This window comes from Macrotis lagotis, chromosome 2, assembly GCF_037893015.1.
Source record: "Macrotis lagotis isolate mMagLag1 chromosome 2, bilby.v1.9.chrom.fasta, whole genome shotgun sequence".
NCBI classification, from domain to species: domain Eukaryota; kingdom Metazoa; phylum Chordata; class Mammalia; order Peramelemorphia; family Peramelidae; genus Macrotis; species Macrotis lagotis.
This window is the reverse complement of record NC_133659.1, coordinates 93,702,569-93,724,930: the sequence shown is the minus strand read 5'-3', so window position 1 is coordinate 93,724,930 and position 22,362 is coordinate 93,702,569. Positions and strand designations below refer to the sequence as shown.

The following is a 22,362-nucleotide window of genomic DNA, read 5'->3' as shown; positions in this document are numbered from 1 at the left end:
TAGTTCTGAAAAATATTGCAAGCTATTTACAACCATAAATTAATCAAAATTGCTTTAAAGTACATGTAAGAAAAATAAATATTTAAAAATGTTTTTCAAACTTCACCTCTTAACCAGTAGATGGACAAAGTTCACCAAAAATAGGAATATTAAACATTTAAGAGGTTTTGCAAATACAAGCAGAGCAATATTCTGTGATTAGAGTTGTGCAGCACAGCAGTCATTGTAAAAATTAATTTGTAATTGTGCTTTAAAAAAATGTTATATGTCCATGTCCTTTTACCCAGAAATCTTACTATGCAGAAAAAAAAAATTCTTATTACAAGGAAGTCAAAAAGGTTTCAAATTCAGTACTTTTTTATTAGTGGGAAAGGATTAGATTACATAGTAAATGTCCAATTATTGAGAAATAATTAAAGAAATAGGGGTTTATAAATGTAATAAAATATTACTGCTTTAATAAGTCAAAGATGTCTCAGACATAATTGTACTCATCTTCTCAGGAACAACTTCCTCATCCTTTCAGCTAGCATGAAGTGTAGATTCAGGACAAAGCATCCTCTAGAACTTGAATATTCACAAATTCTTTAATGTTATCTCACTGGAGATCTTTATGACAAAGGAGGGATGCAAATAAGTGACCTACAAAGAAAACTTCAACTATGATTCATAAGACAATTTTAATTGTAGTTCTTGCAGAAAACAGAGGTGAGGTAAATGATAATACCATGGGGGAATGCCAAGGTTAACAGAACGTTTTTTTTTGGTTTGCTTTTCATAAAGAATGGAAAAAATTTTAAACATTAATTGTCAGCATTCAGGAAATCAATATTTAGGGAGAAATGATTAATAAGAGAGAGAAAATGGAAATAAGTTAATATCTGAGAAACTGTATGACCTGGGATAGGTTGAGATTGGGGTTAGAAGTGCTGAGTTGGTCTTGGCAAAGAAGAGTAGTCATTTTCTCTTAAGCTAAGAAGAATAGAATAAGTGCAGAAGGGGAGTTTTGAGAGGTAGAGTACAAAAGTTGTAGTATCTCATTACTGATTAATAGAGAAACCATAAATATCTACTGAGGAAAGTAAGAAGAAGGAAAGCTGATGCAGTAGATTTGAAGGCAAAGAAAAAGATTTGGAACTTCTGAGAGGCATGTTATTATGTATCAATCAAGGGCAAATTAAATGATGATCTTATAGGAGATGTTATAGCTGAGGTTCATTATAAAGTAGTTCCTTATTATTTATATCTATATTTTAAATATATATCATATTTTAGTCTATATTGTAGAAAATATGAGTACGAAAGAAATAAGAGTACTACATAAGGTTCATGGGATGATGATAGAGGAGCATGAAAAGAAGACTTGATAGAGAGTAATAGAATTACATATCAAAGTTTATTGAATAAGAATTCTGCTACAATTGTACCAAAATATGATAAAATGATCTTCTCTTGATCTTTAGTGAGAAATATTCTAAAACCTGTAGAACTAGTCTGTTCTACTTGTGATTTGCTTTAATTGAGGAATTTTTCTTTATAATAAACTAACACATTTCTCTAATGTTAATTTTTAGGGGACATAGTGAGAATAGTCATCTTTGTCCAACAATGACCTGTTATATAACAGATAAAGATGAGAAGAAGATGGCAAGGATGGTTCAGAGTCAAGAATTTGCAAGTAGGTAAGCCCACACAAATGGAGGGCAGTATAATGTTTTGCTTTTACAAAATATTTATTTTTGGTTATGAACTTAAAGGACAAATAAAATGAACAGTTTCATATAAATAATATACAAAGGAAATGATAAGCGAATATTCAATTGTTTTTGGTTACAAAGAGGTAGATTTTTCTTTTTAAAAAGACCAAAGGTCTTTTCATTTTTTTTAATTTTTAAATTAATATTTTACTTTCCCAAATACATGTTATGTAAGCTTTTCAACATTCATCCATAGGCATATGTATATTTTTAAGTTACAAAATTTCCTTCCACCCTCCCTTCCTACCTTCTTCCCCTCAGCTGTGAATAGTCAAGTTAATATTGTACATACATATTTGTATTAAACATGGATACAGATTAGTCATTTTCAGTATGAGTAATTTGGATTAAGGGAAAGAAATGCATAAGAGAATTTTTTTAAAAGTGAATGTAGTGTTCATCAGATTCTGAAGGGTTTGGGATTTTTTTTTTTTTTTTTGGTTTGCTTGTTTTGTTTTTCTTCCTCTGGATGGGGATAGCATTGTCCACGGTCAGTGTAATAGGGTTGTCCTAGCTCTCTGAACTGCTGAGAGGAGCTGCCTCCATTAGAGTTGATTGTCTCACAATGTTGTTGTTAATATATGTGTTGTTCTCTTGGTTAAACTCAAAGATCTTTAAGAAAAGAGAGGGGTACTGAAAGAGAGGGGTAATGAAAACCATTTAAATATATGATTAATTCATCATGGCACTTTCAAATTCACTTTTTTCATTCAAATTCACTTTTCATCTCTCTCTCCCTTCTATTCTTGTATGTGCATTTCTTTTTGACAAATTTGTAGAGGAGCCCTCTTTTTTTCACACTTCTTCCCTTTAAAATTTATAAAAGAAGGAAAGCAAAACTTGTAACAAATATCCCTATCTAAGCAAAGCAAATGCACACATCCATCAATTTTTAGGTGGTTTCATCATCAGTTCATTGGAATTGTGAAAATTCCATTAAATTCCATTAGTTCCATTTTCAAAGTTGGTTTTCTTTGATTTTCTTTATGATAGTATTGTATAAATTGTTCTCTTAGTATTGCTTGCTTTAGATATTTCAATTCCTACAAGACTTCCTAGTTTCTTATTATGTAATAATATTTCATTATATAAAGAGCATAATTTTGTGAGTCAATCCAAAAGTCATTGTCACTTCCTTTAATTTTCAGTACTTCATCACTCCAAAAACTGATATAAAGGTTGGTATGCATGTATTCTTTCCTCTTTCTTTCATTTTCAGGGGATATAGGTTTGTAAAACTTAGAGAGTTTTGTGGTATAATTCCAAATTGCTTTCCAGACGAATTCATAGCATGATCAACCATTTAGTTTGTTTGTTTTAGTCTGTCTGTCCACCAACAATTTTCATTTTATTCATTTGTCATCTTTGCTGATTTAATGGTTGTGGGATAAAATATCATAGTTGTTTTAATTTATGTTTAATTATTAGTGATTTGGAGCATTGATTTTACATTTGTTATAGCTTATAGTTCTTCCTTTGAAAACTGCTGGATCATTCTTTTCACCATATATCTTCTGTGAAATTTCAGATCTTTACCCTTCAATATTTATGATGTTGGATTGAAAAAAAGAACAAAGTACTAAGTATCACATATATCTTAGATTATTCATAAAAAGTAAGATTCATTGCTTATTTTTAGCAATGTTTCAAATAACACTGAGTTGCCATGCTACTAGAAAAACTCTGACACATTCACTTGCTTCAATGGGAGTTTCTATTAGTGAAATTACTGAAATCTGGTTTAATGAGACTTAGTTTAAGAACAACAATATTTATTGCAAGAAATTATTGTGCATTCACATTGTTAGATCTTAGTGAGGAATCTCCCTCTACAAAACCAGGATGGCACATGAGCTTCAACTTTACCTATAGATAGTTTTCCAAGGTTGCTAAGTGCAGAATCCTACACAGTATGTATCAAAAAGTGAATCTGAACACAGCCATTCTGGTCTAAGCCAGGATATCTATCCACAATACTAATCTAACTTTCTTCAAATGAATGTGTCTTTCATATGAAAGATAATATCTTTTAAAGAACTGAGGAAAATAAAAAAATTTCACAACTATGGCTAACAGGAAAATTCTTAATCAATCTAGAATAGAAGTGATCAAAAAAGATAAATTTTCTTTAATAAATTGAAAATGTTTTGTGTGAACAAAATCAATGAAATTAATACAAGTAGGGAAACTGTCATCCGAGAGGAAAAACAACTTTTGTTTTAAAGCCATCTTATACTTTTCTGATATCTAAGATGTTTAAAGAAGTAACACACATAAATAAAATCAAACGCCATTATCCAATGGATAAGTATTCAAATATACAGGCAATGTTTTTAAATTACAAGCTATTAACAACCACAAGTGTGATTGCTCCATATCACTAACACCAAAAGAGAAATATAAATTATATCTCTAAATTTTTTTCTCACATAAATCAAATGTACAAAAAAATGACTAAAGTTCAAAATGTTCAGTGTTGGAAAGGGTAAGTGAAGATATGCATATGAGTACACCACTGATAAATTTCTGAATTGGTCCTAAAGTATAGACCAATAAATTTTATTGTTTGTAGAAAAAGAATGATTAAATTGTTCATACTATTTGCTTACAGATGCTACTGTTAGTTATATGCTAAATGGAGGCAAAAGTAGAAGCAAAAATATATATTCTGAAATATTTATACCTATGATTTTTGTGGGAATAAAGAATTAGAAACAAAAGTGTTTCACTATATATTACGGAATGGTCAAATAAAAAGAATATAATGCAGTATTATTCTATGATGAAAAACAACAAATATGGAATTCAAAAATACATGAAACATGGGACAAATGTGAGTTAGTAACTAGAAATAAGAGAACAATAAATACAAAGACTGCAAGAATACAAATGTAAGCCCAATAAAATGAGATAGAATTTTGTATAATTATGACCAAGCTTGAGGCAGAATAACAGGTTAAAATATAGTTCCTTATATTAGAGAAATATAAGGAACTCACTGAATGTGCTATACAATATATTCAGAAATGAACAATTGTCATAATGTTAAGTAGGTTTTTTGAATCAAATGATCAAATAAGTTTACACATATAAAATGCTTTGAAAAGTTTAAAATGTTATAATTTTCTTATATTATTATTTTGTTAAAGCATTTAAAATTTCCTACTACCTAGATAGATTTCAGGAACTGGAGTAAGAAGTATATATGAAATTATTATTTTTTTTTTACTCATTTCAGTAATATTTGCCTATTTGTGACTGTACTTGGAATTTTCTTGGAAAAATTACTGGAGTGCTTTGTTATTTCCTTCTCCAGTTCATTGAGGCAAATGGTAAGAGTGATTTACTCAGGTTCACACAATTAGTAAATGCCTGAGGCTGGGTTTGAACTCAGGATAGTGTTCCTGTGTCCAGAGGTGGTGCTCTATACAGTATACCACTGAGGTGCCCCATATATGGAATATTTCTTATGTAAAACACATGAATGTCATGAATAGTATGAATATACATGAATGTATTATTACTCTTAACTATATTTATATAATTACTCTACATATAAAGATTTAAACCATATATTTATATAACTTGTTATTTATATGTGTATATACATGTATGTTTATGTTTGTGCATATGTATGACATAGTTCTTCCAGCAGTGTGTCAAATCAATGATCTTTGAAACATTAAGAATAAATAAAACACTTACTTTTTATGGATTAGACTAAGCATGATGTAATTTTAGAACCATTTATTCTAATCTAAGAATAAATTATTCAGATATATGGTATAAAGAATGCAATCAAATAAATGTGGAAATAGAAAAAAATGCCATATTCAAAGAAAGGTTAATAAATAATGATTGACCTATACATTACAATGCATCATATTATATATGCATTTCTTATGTAAAATGTAGAATATCTAAATATTGAAAGAAAAATATCTATATTGATAAGATTATAGATCCATTGTTATGATAAAAATGAAACTAATTCTGATAATTGCTAGGAATACATGAAAACCAATAAACTTGTGTCCCTTTATTTGAAAATTCATTAGAAATTAAATCCTGAGTACTTGTTTTGAAAATGCTGTTTTCCTTTTCCCTTTGAAATACTGATAGATGCATCCCACAGTAAAGTAAATCTCACTACACAAAAGTTAAATTTGTTATAAAATTGCCTATTCTTTTTCATAAAACTATTATAAGTTTTTTTATAGTTTTCATATCACTCGACAATAAAGAATGATTCAGAGATGGCTAAGATAAATGCAGGAACTATATGACAACTAGTAGAAACATGTTTTCATACAAATAAAGACAGATTTAGACAATTGGAGAAATATTCATTTCTTATGTATAGGCCAAGACAATATAATGAAAATGATCATTTTAACTAAGTTAATTTACTTATTCAGTAACATACCAACTAAAGTATTAACAAATTATTTTATAGAGTTTAAAACAAATTAATTTGGAAGAACAAAAGTTTAATTATATCAAGGGAAAAAATGAAAAAAAAATGTGAAGGAAGATTGCCTGACAGTACCTGATTTCAAACTGTATTACAGTTTGATATTCAAAAAAAACGATCTGGTATTGGCTAAGAAATAGATTGGTGGATCAATGGAATAGTTTAGATACATCATAAACTCTAGTAAGAGACTACAGTAATCTCATATTTGATAAATCCAAAGAGCTAAGTTTTGGGGACAAAAAATAACTATTTGACAAAAAAAGTTAAGAAAAATGTATAGGAATTGAGTAAGAGACAAGATAGAGGTCAAATAGAGACAAGATAAGGTCAAAATTTATAAATGATTTAAACTATTAGGACAATGTTATAAGCAAACTAGAGGAGCATGGAAAATTTTACTTATCAGATTTATGAATGCAGAAAAAATTTATGACCAAACAAGAGATAGGATAGTGGTGGGGTAGGAAGAGAAAAATTGATTACATTAAAGAATTTGCAGAAACAAAATCAATTAAGCTAATTTTAGAAAGAAACAAGAAAAAAATACAGCAAATTTCTCTTATCAAGGCCTTATTTCTCAAATGTATGGGGACTGAGTCAAATTTATCAAAATATGAGTCATTCCTCAATTGATAAAGAAAAAAGTGATCTATTCTCCCATAAAAATAATCAAAATTGCTATTGATTGGTGAAATTCAAATGAAAACAGCTGTATGTTGGAAAAGGATGGAAAGGACTAATGTTGGAGAAGATGTGGAAAGTAATGCTTTGTTGGTGGTTAAAAGAACAATTTGAAACTATCCCCAGGGCTACAAAACTGCATAAACTTTCATCCATTGATGTCTTAAAGACATCAAACTGATGGCTGAGATCAGACATTGAGGAGATTCCCATCAATTGTGGAATGGCTGAACTACTTGTTGCATATGCCTGTGTTAGAACACTATTGTGTTATAAGAAATCACAACCACAGTGGTTTACCTGGGGAGACTTAAATATGCTCATGCAAAGTAACGTGAGCAGAACCAGGATTACCTTGTACACAGTTAAAGCAATGTTGTACAACAATCAACTGTGAATGACTGTTCTTCTCAGCAACACAATAATCCAAGAGAACTCTGAAGGATTTATAGCAAAAAAAAATGTTATTCATATCCAGAGAAGGAATTGATAATATATGAATGCATATATAAACATATTTTATACTTTTTATATTTTATTGCCTCTTTTCAACATGACTAATATGCAAGTACTTTTACATGATTTAAGTTTTTTATCTCTTTCCAGCATAATGGTTGTGAGAGATTTGAGAGGGAGATGATAATACAGAACTCAAAATTTGAAAAAAAAATTTAAAAAATGAAAAATGTACTTTAAAAATTTACATATGGATAAACCAGTTTCTGTTAACCCATTACCACAGATATCAATATTCATTGTAACTTTGCATATTTTCTCTACAATATCAAAAATGTAAAAGTGGTACTGGCTAATCCAGTGTACAGACCTTTACAGACCTAAAACAATGATATTATGTCCCTGGGCATCTGACAAGACAATTACAAAGCAATTCAGGAACAAAAGTATGAAAATTTTCTAAATGCTTTTGTATAGAGATAGAATTATGAGACTTTAAAGTATATTATTCTGATTTCAATTCAGGACATATTTTGTGTACTTACTGTTATCCATATAAGGGAGAAAAGTATTTAACATTGTAAAGATCAATTAATATAGTGACTAATCACCATGGATAATTTAAACTGCTATGCAGATAAATGCTTACAAAACTGTCTTTCAGCAAATGAATGAGGGCATCTAGGCACAGTGAATAAAGCACTGACCCTGGAGTTAGGAGGACCTGAGTTCAAAGTGGGACTTAGACACTTAATACTCAGACACTTAGATAGCTGTGTGACCTTGGGCAAGTCACTTAACCCCATTGCCTTGCAAAAAAAAAACAAAACAAAACAAAAGTGAAAGAAAATCCAGTGTAACTTCTTAAAAAAATCATACATTGGTAATTTGTTACCAGTGGTTAATATTATATTTTTAAAATGAACTCTTTAGGATTTATTGTTTGGGTTTTTTCTGGTGGTGGTGAAGTGATAATAGTTTATATAGGAAAGGTGAGGTAATAATTTAATGATATTATTAAGGTTAGATTATGAATTGGGGGACAACATAGGGGGACAGGGAAAAAAACAGAGCAAACATCTTTCTATTGTAGTTATATACTTCATCTGACATTGGAACAAGATTTATATAGATCTTCACACCAGATTCTTTTAAAATCCTGAGTTACTTAAATCCCAAGATTTTATATCTAAAAGATTCTATAAAATCTAGTCTTCCTTTCTCATTTTGTAGCAGTGAAAATAGAGTCTAGATCAATAAGGAATTTTTTGTTTGGTTTTGTTTTGTTTTTTCCAAGGCAATGGAGTTAATTGACCTGTCCAGGATCACACAGCTGGGTAATTACTGTCTGAATCCAGATTTGAATTGAGGTCCTCCTGACTCCAGGGCCAGAGCTATATCCATTGCACCACCAGGTGCCCCTAAACAAAGAGCCTCATGAAACATCATTCTGCCTTAAGGTAAAACCAGGACTAGAATCTAGGTCTTTTTCTCATTGCCAAGTATACTTTCCCATCCACCAAAGTTTCTCTTGGTTCTTTTATCAATATCTTTTTCTTCCTAGTACTGGTATAATAACCTTTAGCATATGATAAAAAAATCTACTAAAGTGATAAATTCAGGAATGTCTTGTAAATATACAATTACATATATGAATATATAAGATCACCAGTTTGTTATTAATCAAAATGCTTTAGAAATTTTGAGCATCTTTTAATAATATTTAATAGCTTTTATCAAAATCACACCATAGCATAGCACATGATGGTACCAGCAAGAAATTTAGAAGTAATTTACATTTCATATGCTTTTGTAACAGCAATTAATCTATAATTGATTTTTTGAAGAAAGAAAGTCCTTTCCTCACTTTTTAATAAACACTAATTGATTTTTAATGTTTTTAGGAAAAATTGTATTCTGAAACGACTCTGACATTTCCACTGGCAAAAAAGCTGTTGAAAATGATTAGTAGCTGGGCTTGACTGATTTTTTCCTACCTGACAGATATTTATAACGAAGGGTGTAAAGTTTTCCATGCTGCATGGATTCATGAATACTCATCTCCCACTTTAGGGAAAAAATTGAGATTTACCTGAATCTAGGGAATCATATTCCCATTCAATTTGGAACAAGAAGGACAGTAATAACTTTCCCAAAAACTTCTACTACAGAATTAAAATGTCTTAATTTAGCTGATGAGAAGATTCTCTCTCTCTGATCATATTCCAGTGATATAAATTCTGCAGGGTAAAAAGGGGGGGAAAAAGAAAATCAGATGATTTTATTTTCTACTTATCCCTGAAGAGAATCATGTTCTCATGCTATTTATTTGATACTAAAAGAAAACAAGTCAAATAATAAAATGCTATTTCATTTTTCCATCTTTGTCCATTTCTTATGCCTCTTATTGAATTAATCTTGTACATAAATTGATTGCTAAAAATTTTGAATAATGTGATATTTTAAATAATCTAGTCTTTTTGACTGCAGTACACAATACTGTCTACTGCATTACCTACATATATCATAGATGTTATGTGTAGGGCAATTTTGTTTCCTTTACTCTGATGATGATAGTTGTTATAAGGGTAAATGCTGGGTGATATGTGGGGGGGGTGTGCAATGTCAACCTAGAAATGTTGCTAGTGTGTTTCTAATCACTTTAAAAATTATTACTAAAATTATAATGACATGAACTGCCTACCTTCCCTCATAATTATTTTTGTTTTCAGAGATGTTTTTCATTATTAATAGCATTGAATTCCCTAAGGCATTTCCATCAATATTCTAGGACACTTTTTTTAACTTCTTGATATGAAATTGCCAACAAAACAGTTATTGAAACCATATAACCTTGAAGTAGCTTAGTGATACTAATAAGGATACTTCTTTAATATTATAGATAGAAGATAATTTTCATCTCAGGTTAAAATCAATTGTGTCTCCATAATTCTTCCGATTGTATCACAGCGTGAATTACCAGGAAAAGATGATCAAGGAAAGCAGCTTTTTTATGTATGAAATACAGAGTTCTGCTGCTTCTTTGTCTGGGTAGCAAATCTCACAATTTAAATCCTGATAATGTATACCACTCTTATTATCATTGATGTGTTTTGAGTTGAATACCTTTCAAAATGAAAGACTATAATCTGCTGAGTGTTTTCCCAAATATTATAAAGCAAAGATTTAGAAAGAGATCAGTGAATTCATACTGGCAAAACAAATTATAGTAAATGGATAGAATGAGATGTTGAATTTGAAGATATGAGAAATATGAGGAACTCAAAGATCACATGGGAAGAATTGAATAAATTGATACCAAAGTAAGCAAAATTAGCACAAACAAGAATTTTATAGGAAATTCAATGGAGGGCAGCTAGGTGGCACAGTGGAGTTAGGAGGACCTGAGTTCCAATTTGATCTCAGATACTAATTATCTAGCTGTGTGACCTTGGGTAAGTCACTTAACATCATTGTCTACCCCCCCAAAAAAAAAGAAAAGAAAAGGAAATTGGATGGTGTCTCATCAAAATTATATAAAGTTGAACCTACCTCAAAGGACATCACAACCCTATGCTTTTCAAAAGAGTCTGAGAATGTAGATGTGAAATGTGAAATAAGAGATGTATTAAGTAGCTAACATTTCAGAGAGTGTGCAAAGTGCTTTACAAATATTTTTTCATTTTATCCTGACAATAACTTTTGGTGGAGGAGAGGTGCTATTATTGACCTTATTTTACAAATGAGGAAACTAAGGGCAGATAAAGGTTAAGTTTTTGTCTAGGTTCATACAGCAAGTTCAAGTTAGTGTCTTAGGTCAGAATTGAATTCAGGACTTGACTACAAGTCCAGCACTCTATACTCTGTACTTCCTAACTGGTTAACTGATGTTGCTGTATCAGGTTGTTTTCTTTAACTAATTCTTGTAATGGTAGCCAGAGTCCAAGAGCTCTGTTTTGTGACAGAGAATGGAAACCCTGTCCTGATGATCAGATGAGTTTTGATATATTTGTTGCATTAGAGCTAAGTAGATTTCTTGTTGTTCACTGTTCAATGACCTGTGAATGACTCATTTGATCTCAACATCACACCTGAAGGAACTAGGGACTGGAATTGGGCAAATTTTTATCTGGAACATATCTAGAAATGTCTATGTAAAAAATAAAAATATGTTAGTAAACCTTAAAGGGAACAAAGAAATTGAAAAGTTTTTTTCCACCCCAAACTATGGTATTCTAAAGTTCATATTTGGCAATCAGCTATATATTTTATATCCAGACTGAATGGAAAATACAGCAAAAGAAAAAATGCAGACAACTGAAGATCTAGTTGTAGTGGAAGAGTTTCTAAGATGATTGGATTATTGGATTAATAAACAGTAATAATTAGGCAACTTTACCTTGACTGTTTAAAAAGGTATAATTTCTGAAGAATTTGTACTTCATTTCATGAAGAATCATGAAATGGTAGATATAGAGGGGTTCTTGGAGGTCACTGAATTACGTTCTTGAGTTTTTACAGTGTCATCCATCCACCGTATTTGTACCAAAAATAACTCAGGGAAAGATGGTGTAATGGAACTGTCAATTAGAACAACTGGGTTCTATACCCTGTTCCTCCATTAATTGACACACTATATAATATTGGGCCAGTCCCATCTTTTTGACCTTCAGTAAATCAATTCATAGATGAAATCTATTCTCTTTTCAATCTCTCACCTTCTATGATTTGGTGAAAGAAAGTCCAGAAACACTAGAATTTAAAAATAAAGCAAAGACTCTTGTATTCCTGTTTTGGACAATTTCTTATATAGTTCTGTAGTTCAATAGATGTTAATGCTATTTTATCAACCAACTTGAATTGAGTGAGGTGGAAGTGGTGGGTATGACAGAGGGAATGATAAGATACAGATGTCCTAATTATTCTTCAACAATAGTATTGAATTAAAGAACTGAGTATTTGAGTTCTAAGTCTGACTCTACTACTTACTAATTATAATATTGGAAAATAATTTTATTTCTCTGGATTTGTTTCCTACACTGTGTAATGTACATGTTGAGATGGTTGTTGAGTCATTGTACCTCTATTTGGTGTCTGCTTGGCAGAGATATTAGAGTATTTCCCCATTTCCTTTTCAAGTTCATTTTATAGAGGAGGAATCTAAGGCATCGGGTTTAATTGACTTGGCCAGGCAAATAATTAACAAGTATCTGAGGCTGAATTTGAATTCAGGTCTTCCTAACTCCAAGTCCAGTGCTGTATACACTCTACTACCTAGCTGCTATCGCTAAAATCCCTTCCTGCGTGGAATCTCTAATTCATTAGTACATAACTTGATTTTCTTACTTTAGATTCATCTAAAAAGCATTTATAAAATTAACATTCAATATTTTTCCTCTTTTCTCTCTTCTCATTGAAACATCTATTTTTTGAGGGGAGGGGGACAATGGTATGGTAGAAATCTGATTTGATGACTTCAATCAAAAATAGTAAGTAAGCTTGTTTTTTGATAGATTGTAATGAGAAGTATGCTTTTCTTTTTGCCAAGTCCAATTTTTACAAGAGTCAGGAAAATGTTGGCCATTTTAAATTCTTATTTTAAATTATATTTTCAACAATTTGAAAGAATCTACTTTTTTCCTTTCTTTAATCCATTATGCCAGTTGAGCATAATAAAAAGAAATTTGACCAAAATTTCAAGTTAAAAAAATACATTTCCACTCTGGTTGTGTGCACATTAAGTATATATATATATATATATATATATATATATATATATATATATATATATACACACAAATTATGCTATATGATTATGATGGAATACTGTTTTGCTATAAGAAATGATGAACAGGACAATCTCAACAAAATCTGGAAAGATTTATATGAGCTGATTCAAAGCAAAGCAAAATAAAGAGTACAAAATGATTTGGCTACTCTCAACAATGCAATGATCCAAGACAACTCTGAAGGACTTAAGATGAAAATGCTACTCATCCCCAGAGAAATAACTGATTGAAGCATATTTTTTTATAGATGAAGCATACTTTTTAAAACTTTATTTTTGGGGTGGCTAGGTGGTGCAGTTGATAAAGCTCTGGCCTTGTAGTCAGGAATACCTGAGTTCAAATCTGGTCTCAGACACTTACTAATTACCTATCTGTGTGGTCTTGGGCAAGCCACTTAACTCAATTTGCCTTGCAAAAAAAAAAAAACTCAATAAAAACTTTTCTTTTTTCTTGAGGGTTTTTAATTTATATTTTCCTTCACAACATGACTGTTATAGAAATGTTTTGCATGACATTATGCAATGGCTTGCCTTCTCAATGGAGTAGGGGTGGGAGGAAGGAATGAAGGGAAAGAATTTTGAACTCAAAGCTGTTTTTTGTTTGTTTGCTTGTTTTGTGTTTGCAAGGCAATGGAATTGTGACTTATCCAAGGTCACAGAGATAGGTAATTATTAAATATCTGAGGTCATTTTTGAACTCAGATGCTCCTGACTCCAAGGCTGATGCTTTATATACTGTGCCACCTAGCTACCTGAACTCAAAGATTTAAAAATGAATGCTAAAATTGTTTTTTTTACATGAATCTGGGAAAGAAAAAATAGTAATAAATTTAAAATAATAATAATAATAAGAAGAAGAAGGGCTGATAAGATCACAAAGTGAAATAATACAGAGTGTAAAGAAAAGAGAGTCCAGGGCAGATTTTTGGGAAACATTCACAGTTACTGGTTGCGATTGAAAGTAATGATTATTAATAACCAATGATTTGGGGAGTATTGCCTGTGATAGCTCTGGTGTGGGTCTGGAAATGAATTTCCAAGAGTCAGATTAAGTAGAAAATCATACCCAAATATTCAAGGTTTGGAAGTGAAAATCTGCCAACTTTATTTTTGTAAATAAAGACTTTTTGTAGCAAAAACTTATTTCAGGAATGACCGGTTGAAGGAGACCCAATTTCACAATTTCCTGTGTAAATTTACAATATTTGTTCTTAGAAATCTGCATACTTCTCTGTCAAAAAAGCCTTTACAACCACCTCTGGAACCACATATTATCCCATGTCAGGATTCACTGGAGAGCCAACAGATCCATACAATGAGCAATAATACATACATATCTCTGATGGAAAAGGTCACCAAGGATATGTGAAAATCACTCCCAGGGGCTGACCCTCTACAGATTCCCCCTTCTTAGGCATGCTAAAGCTTTAGGCAGTGTGTTAGGACATCTATATTTTGTCCCAGTGATAAAAGATGTTTAAGACAAATGGGAATAATATACAATATCAATAATAATGCAAAGATACCAGGAAGCATGCTCACTAATAGGTTCATAAAATGAAAAGGATGAAACCTATTAACAAAGTCAAACAAATTATCAACACCTGAGTCCATTTCCATTCTAGGTGTCAATGCAATATCATTAACAATTTTAAGCAATTAATTCATATCCATAGTTATAGACACATTACACTATATTCCATTCAAATAAACTTTTATATTATCCCCTGGAATAAATGAAGTATCATATTTTAAAGGAGTAACACAAATAGCAGAAAATCTATAATCACATTGCTATTGTATCTTGTGTTCATTACAAAGGTTTGTAATGCATTAATCAAATGATAAAGATCTTCATTAATTCTCTCCTGAGTATTTTCTGATATTTCTTGAGTATATATATTTAGCTTCTATTTTTTCCTTATTCCCTACTTGTACATAAATAGTCACTGAAGTGGCTGCTATAATGGCTGCTATGTACTTAATATTCCCAACACAATGCAACTAACATGTATCTTTTGCCTCATTCTTTTAATACCTTTTCTAAGAACTCATCAGAAGGAGACATATACCAGTCTTCTAACTTGGTGTGTAATACAGCAAATTTTGGCTGTCGTATCATGAAAACAAAATCATCGTCTATCACTTCCTTATTTACACATGCTTGAACAGTGCAATTGTAACAGTTAACATTATACCCCCTTTTTTCTCTGATAATATTGACATCTTTGATGTCATATAATGAAGGCACTATCTGGTCCTGTGCATCCAGTCATGGACAATTTCTTTTCTGCATAAGATATTTTGTCCAACATTCCTATTTCATTGTATGTACCTCATCTCATCTATAGCTCTCATAGCCTTCCATATCTCTGAATTAGCTAACCCTATTTGTGGGTATATAATTGGTTTAATATAGCCTGGAATCCCCCGTGGAACAACTCTATCAGGAGAATTCCACACTTGTAGCAAAACAGAATGATCATGGGGTGGCTAGGTGGCACAGTGGATAAAGCACTGGCCCTGGAGTCCGGAGTACCTGGGTTCAAATCCGGTCTCAGACACTCAATAATTACCTAGCTGTGTGGCCTTGGGCAAGCCACTTAACCCCATTTGCCCCCCAAAAAACCTAAAAACCTAATAAAAAATAAAAAAATAGAAAAATATAGAATGATCATAAATTTTTCTATTTGGGGTATGACAAACAACCCAGGGTGGAAAACATTCATTTTTGAAATCCCAAGCATGTAAATTTAAACAAGGAGATTCTGTAGGAAACATCTTTCTTCCTTCAATATTTTCTACAAATGAAATTCCTGATATTTCTAAGGTCCTAAATGCTCCCATGTTATAAATATTTGGATGAGTTGAATGATTAACTTTACTTAATTTAACAAAGTACATGTTTTACAAAAAACATATAGGTGACACAATATTTAAACCAGGAAAATTATGCCTAGCTTTTCTTCTCATCATCTCTTCTTTGATATCTCCAGTAGATATCTCAAATAATCTGCAGCTTCCCCAATTAATACCATTTCAACCATACTCTCTTTGAACTTAAGTCCAATATTAAATTCCTTTTACAGACCCCCACTGTTCATGAGGCATAGATTGTCCCAGAAGTCCATAACATATTCTCCTCTCATCTTTTCCTTTTTGATTTCTTAAGTTTAAGTTATTCGTATATAACTTTTCAACATCTTGCTCATCAGTAAATTATCTAACTATGGGTTACATAATTTTCAGTCTCCCAATCATTTTTCAACACCTCTCACATTTATTCAGAATTATTTTCCCAATTTCTTATACAACCTTCTTCTGAGTTTACCATTTTTGCTTCTTTAAAATTAAACATTAAATTCTTAACCTACTTGAAACATAATGTATCCATGCTGCCATTTCATTTTCTTAAAGTTAACCTTATAACTAAATATCTGTTCCACATAAATTTCTTTCACATCTCTGTTTTATAAGCTTATTTTCCTCTTGTTCAAATACGTTCCTATTTTCAAAAAGAAAACATGATTCTATGAATTTAGCTTTATATAATATTATATATAACAGATATATAAAATTTCAAAAAATCCAATGTAGTTATATATATATATATATATATATATATATATGTATATAAATTTCAAAAATTTCAATGTAAAACTTTCACCACTGCCAGGGTTACAGAATACATATATAATTTCTTCTTAAATAACAGATATTAAATAAGTTATTTTGATCTTGCTAGATCAAAGGCTTTGCAGGACTATAAAAATAGTCATTTGATAATAGTTCCAAATTGGCCTACAGAATGTTTGAATCAACTCACAACTCCACCAATAGGGATTAATATATCAGTTTTCTCTCATACCCTCCGATATTTGTCATTTTAATTTCCTTTTCTGTCCTATTAGGCAATCTAATAGCTATGAGGTAGTACCACAGGATTCCTTTAATTTGAATTTCTCTAATCAATAGTGTTAGAACATTTTGATATGGCCATAAGTAACTTTGATAACTTTGAACTGTTCATATCACTTGATCATTTATCAATTGGGGAATGACTTTATCTGTGTTAGTAAATCTTGTACTGAATTGTGCTCCACCCATTCTTACTGAGATGTGACAGATTTTATTTTTCCTACTGATTTCCTAAGTTTTCTTCGATTGGAAATGTTTTTTTGATTGTTCTTTTGTGGATTCTATTGCCCCAGAAATTATTTTCTGTCATTCTTTAAGTCTTTAGACAGGTTTGGTGGGTGAACTCAGGAAAGTTGCCTCTTTGCTGCTGTTTTGACTCTGCCCCTGCTAATTTTCAGGTTAAGCATTTTGCTTACCTAGTGAGTGTCTTGGAACAAAGTCTCAACATATTTTCTTTTACTTCCATTTCTTGAATGACCCTTCCTTTACTAATATTGTATTTGTATACAAAAATTTATTTATATTTTATCCCTAGTACTTAGTAGGCACATAACAATTGTTTATTGAATTACTGAAAAAACATATGTATATAAACACATCCACATGCAAATATATGAGTATAAAATTTGAATTTATTTGAAGGCTAACATTTCATTGTATCTTAAAATTTAAAGGTCAAAGAGAACCTAGTGATCATCAAGACTTTTCAAAACCAAACGTAATAAATGACAGATCTAGCATTTTACTTGCCTCCTTTGATATCTAGTCTGGTATTTTCCATTGGATCATGATGATTCCATAAATGAGACAAAATAAAATAAAAATAATATTATATTTTTATATTTTATTAAAGGTTTTGCTTCTTTTCATTCATTTCCTTTTTAATTTCACAGGTTTTCCAGTAAAGTTGGATAGTAGATTGTAGAAGGGATTCAGAGTATGCAGAACTAAACCTGATTCTACCACTTGCTACCATTGAAAAGACTTTAGTTCTCTCCTTTGTAGTTCCTTCATTGGCCAATGAACCAATCAATTAATCAATTGGTAATCATTTATTAATACATCTCTGTTCCATTTTAAGTGTTGTGCTAGGTCACTGAGCTTCCATTCTAGAGGAAAAAAAACAACATAAAGAAATTATAAATACAAAGTTGAAGCTTACAAATACCTATTTCTTGAGAAATGAGGGGAATTTTCATATAGCAAAGATGACAGTCAATTTGATTTCACAATCAGGAAGATAATGCTTCCTTTATCTAAAATATTCTCTAACAAAATAAAATAATAAATTGTTGGTTTATCAAACCTCCAATTGGACCTCTTAAGATACATGTGGTAAAGGAGCGAAAATATATGTGGCAAAGGGGATCATAATAGAATGAAGGGATGAAAGAAATTAAATGCTAATAACATTACAAGCAATATGCTAAGCACTGTAAATATACATTTAAAAATAGAATAGTGATTGACCTTAAGTATCATTTATGCTATTGGATAAGATTGTTGGCTTAAGAAAGTAGTAGCAAAAGATGGGAGTATGAAGCTGGAGAATCACAGGGATGATGAGTTGATAGTTTTGTTTATACATACATGCCTTTTTCAGAAGTAGTGGTCATATTGAATTTATTGCTGCAAGTGTAAGAATTGGAAAACAGCAGCTGTGGTATATATTGTAAGAATATCATACACGAAGTAACAAAATCAGAGAAGATGGTAAAATAGCCAAGGTAAATGGTTAGTTAAGATAGTCTCATTTGGGGCAGGTTTAATATAGTAAACTATTTAAGTTTGCACTTACTCTCCAAGCAAGTCCAATTTAGTTTACTTATATTTAACATTCATTCAATTGCTAGGGGAATCTCTTCCAGTTGACATGGTCTAGGGAGAATTTAATCAATTATCAACCTATATGGTGGATTATAGTAGGATGTGTATTGTGAGATTTTTTAGACTGTGTTATCTTGGTATATTTTCTTAGAAAGCTCAGATAAATCTTCAAAATATATATATGAATAAAGATTATTTCTAAACCTGATTAATTTTTATTATAAATATAATAGGAAACATAAAATGTCCATTAAAGTAGGTAACTAATGAAAAGAAAATTGTCCTAAATATATTTCCAATGAAAGATGTAGTTTGTTCAGTCATGTGTGCATGAGTTTGTGTTGGTGCATGTATGTGTGAATATATGTGTGTGAATATATGTATCTGTGTGTTTGCACATTCACTGCAGGTAGTAACTAACATGATCATTGGTTATAACTTATCTGGGAAAAGGTTATGACAAAGATTCTTAACCTTTTGTGTCCAGAACACAATCTTGTATAATTTAAGAAACCTTTCTTAGAATAATGTTGTTAAATACATAAAATAAAATGCAATAAATTGCAAAAGAAACAAATCTCAATGAAATTGAATTATTAAAATACTTTTAAATGAGTTCAGGGCCTCTAAGTCAAGCACCTCTGAACTAGGAATTCAGGGGATGAATTGTTATGTCTCCTTTAGTTTGAATATTTATCTTGGAGGCATTTATAGCTAATAATAATAGCTAGAATTTATATTATACTTTATCATTTGCAAAATACTTTACTAATATTATCTAATTGTACTATTGTTATCTATATTTTATAGGATGAGAAAACTGAAGCAGACAAGGTTAAATGACTTTTGTAGAATTATACAATGTCTAAATGTCTGAGAATGTATTTGATTTCATATCTTCCTAACTCTAGTATCATATTCATGCAACTTCCTCTGAGTATTTAGTAATGACAAGAAAAGTTAAGTATTTAATAACTCTAAGTATGTTAACTTTGTCAGGAGATTCATTATAAGGAATTATTCTGTAAAGAAATGATTAATTATGCAATCCTAGTTTATATAGAAATCTTTCTCCATACTTCCTTGCTACTGAAACAGAAAATAATTGGAGACCCTGAAACTTTTACTTAACCATTCTGAAAGGGGATTCACCTTACAAGTGAAAATTAACCCTGAATAGTGGACATTTAATGAAGAAAGGAATGACAGTTCTTCAGTTCCTCATACTTAGAGCATAAATTGATCATGAGACTCAACTTCCCCAGCAATCTGGAAAGGGGGAAATTTAACAGAACTCATTCGGTATTTTTGGCAAATTTGAAGATGAAGTTTATTTCTGTAAGTAATTCTGAAATACATTTCCCAACAGATTTTTTTCCAAATAGTTTCATATAATGCCAACTTAGCTCAAAAACTGTGGGTTTTTTTGGAAAAAATTCCTTAAGATTTAACTCGATTTAACTTATTTGAAAATATGCCTTAAAAAAAACACAGAAATTAAATTGCCTCTATAGTCAAAGAAGTAGAATATTTGTCACCAATAGATCCAGATTTGATTATTTGCATGACAATGGTGTGTGTCTAACTTAATTTTACATTTTTTTGACATACAAAAATCCAAGAATATAAAATAAGGGGGGGGAACACATGAAATTGCATCTAACATCAATATTTAGGACTGACAATGGAGATGAGTTAGTTGTTGGATTTTAAGCACTAAGTTAAAGGGAAGAATAGGAGGAATAAGAATTAATATAACACTCTTTTGCACATGAGATTTACAAATATTTTCTCTATATGTGTTAGCCACATACCTACAACTAAATTCCTCACCAGTGACTCTTTCACATGTGCTTCACTTATGCATAGGAATAATACACCAGGATAATGAGAACTATGAAAATCCACAAAGACTCAATATGATTTCTTTGCTGATGAGTGACTTTCTTGTTTAATTGTGAACAAATATAAAGGGAGGGGGTTGGCCATTTAAATTTTGAAAACATTCATGCTTTTTCTTTTGTATAAGATCCCAAAATTTGAGCAGCTCATTGGGAGAAATATAATGGGATGTGATAAGTTTGTTATAGACACAGGGTTTAAATGGAATTTTAAATGGATTAAATAAAGAAAATCTTGGTGGTGCTGTCACCCTGACTCCCATTTTCTGAAGGCACAGACCTACATATACATCTTCTAAGGGTAAAACTCTTACACTAAAAGAAGTCTGGTATACCATGGTTGCCAAACTTCCAGAGAATACATATCCAGTTCCAGAGCAAAAATCTGGGTAGACTGATCCAGGGTACAGGTCAAAAGGCATGTACCATTTGCTCCTGCGATTTCTTATAGGTGGATATCTCCTCATAGGAAAACCAGTGAAATAAAGCTGTGAGGTCGATATTGTAACCAGTAGCTTTTGGATCAAGTATTCAGTATTAACAAACATATCAGAATCTGTTTTCATGACAAAATGTGCTTTAGGACAATAAGTAGCAACCCATTTCATGCCCATCAAGACCTTGAGGGTCAGGTTAGAATAGGTGTCTTTAAAGTCCTGTTGAATGATGTCCTGAAACATCCTGCTTTCTTCTCTTATTGCTTCAGTAGAGCCTTGGTTCTTGACACCTAGCAAAAATAAACGAACCACAGGAAATCCCGGCACCAGACTTTCATTCCCCCAAGTTTTTCTGATGCTATTCCTTCTTAACTTTTCATGCTCTGTAGTACATATTAAAAACACCAAGAATGGAGTTGTATTTTTGCATTTGTCTTCCTCCTGGATTAGAAATTTATATGGCACAGGGTCCTGGTGCTTTTCCTTATTTTGAGTTGTTTGGTTGACCTTTAAATGGAAAGGTGTAGTGAGTTGTGGCCTCAGGGTTGTAATGTGTCCCTGACTCTTGAGAAGCTGTTTCTGCCTTGAAGTCCTGGGGGTTGGGGATGTTCCTTGGAATGAAATCTTAACTGTATTGTAGATCAGTGACTTTGTTAGTTCAGTTGATATTTTAGCTGCTTCATGCGTGAAAAACAAATAACTAATTCCTGAGCAAATAACACCAATCAAGAGACATAGTTTCAGAGAGGGCCAAGAACATATTAGACCTCTTTTCTCAGGAACCATGTTTCATAATTTGCCAAGGTTCTTTTCCTCACTATGCTTCACCAAAGGCCCAGTAGCTGGTTTTCATTTGCTTTTACTTCCTTCTTCAGAAGATGCCTGACATTTTGTCAGCTATGATTAATCTTTTGTAGAAAATTTTTCACCTGAGGAATAAAGCAAAATTGTTTTAAGTGGCATAATAGAGATATTAAAGAATATCATATATGATTCTATTGTTAAATTTAAATAGAACATTTGTTCCCTAAAATATTACATTATATACTATGTATATTTATGCACATATATTCATATATAAATATTTTGTATCTTTATCATTTATTTATGCTTAATCAAA

At 31.1% G+C, this 22,362-nt stretch overlaps 1 protein-coding gene across 1 annotated transcript; it reads right to left on the bottom strand.

Annotated features, from left to right (window-relative positions):
* Positions 1–20,855: 20,855 nt before the first annotated feature.
* Positions 20,856–22,064, bottom strand: LOC141511915 (beta-1,3-galactosyltransferase 1-like). The gene has a single exon (XM_074220891.1). The coding sequence runs from the start codon at positions 22,026–22,028 to the stop codon at positions 20,856–20,858; it is 1,173 nt and encodes a 390-aa protein (XP_074076992.1). The 5' UTR covers positions 22,029–22,064.
* Between the last annotated feature and the right edge of the window lie 298 nt (positions 22,065–22,362).

What these genes read in the sequence shown, in the direction of transcription:
- LOC141511915 (XM_074220891.1), bottom strand. Translation starts at nt 22,028, where the DNA reads ATGGTTCCTGAGAAAAGAGGTCTAATATGTTCTTGGCCCTCTCTGAAA.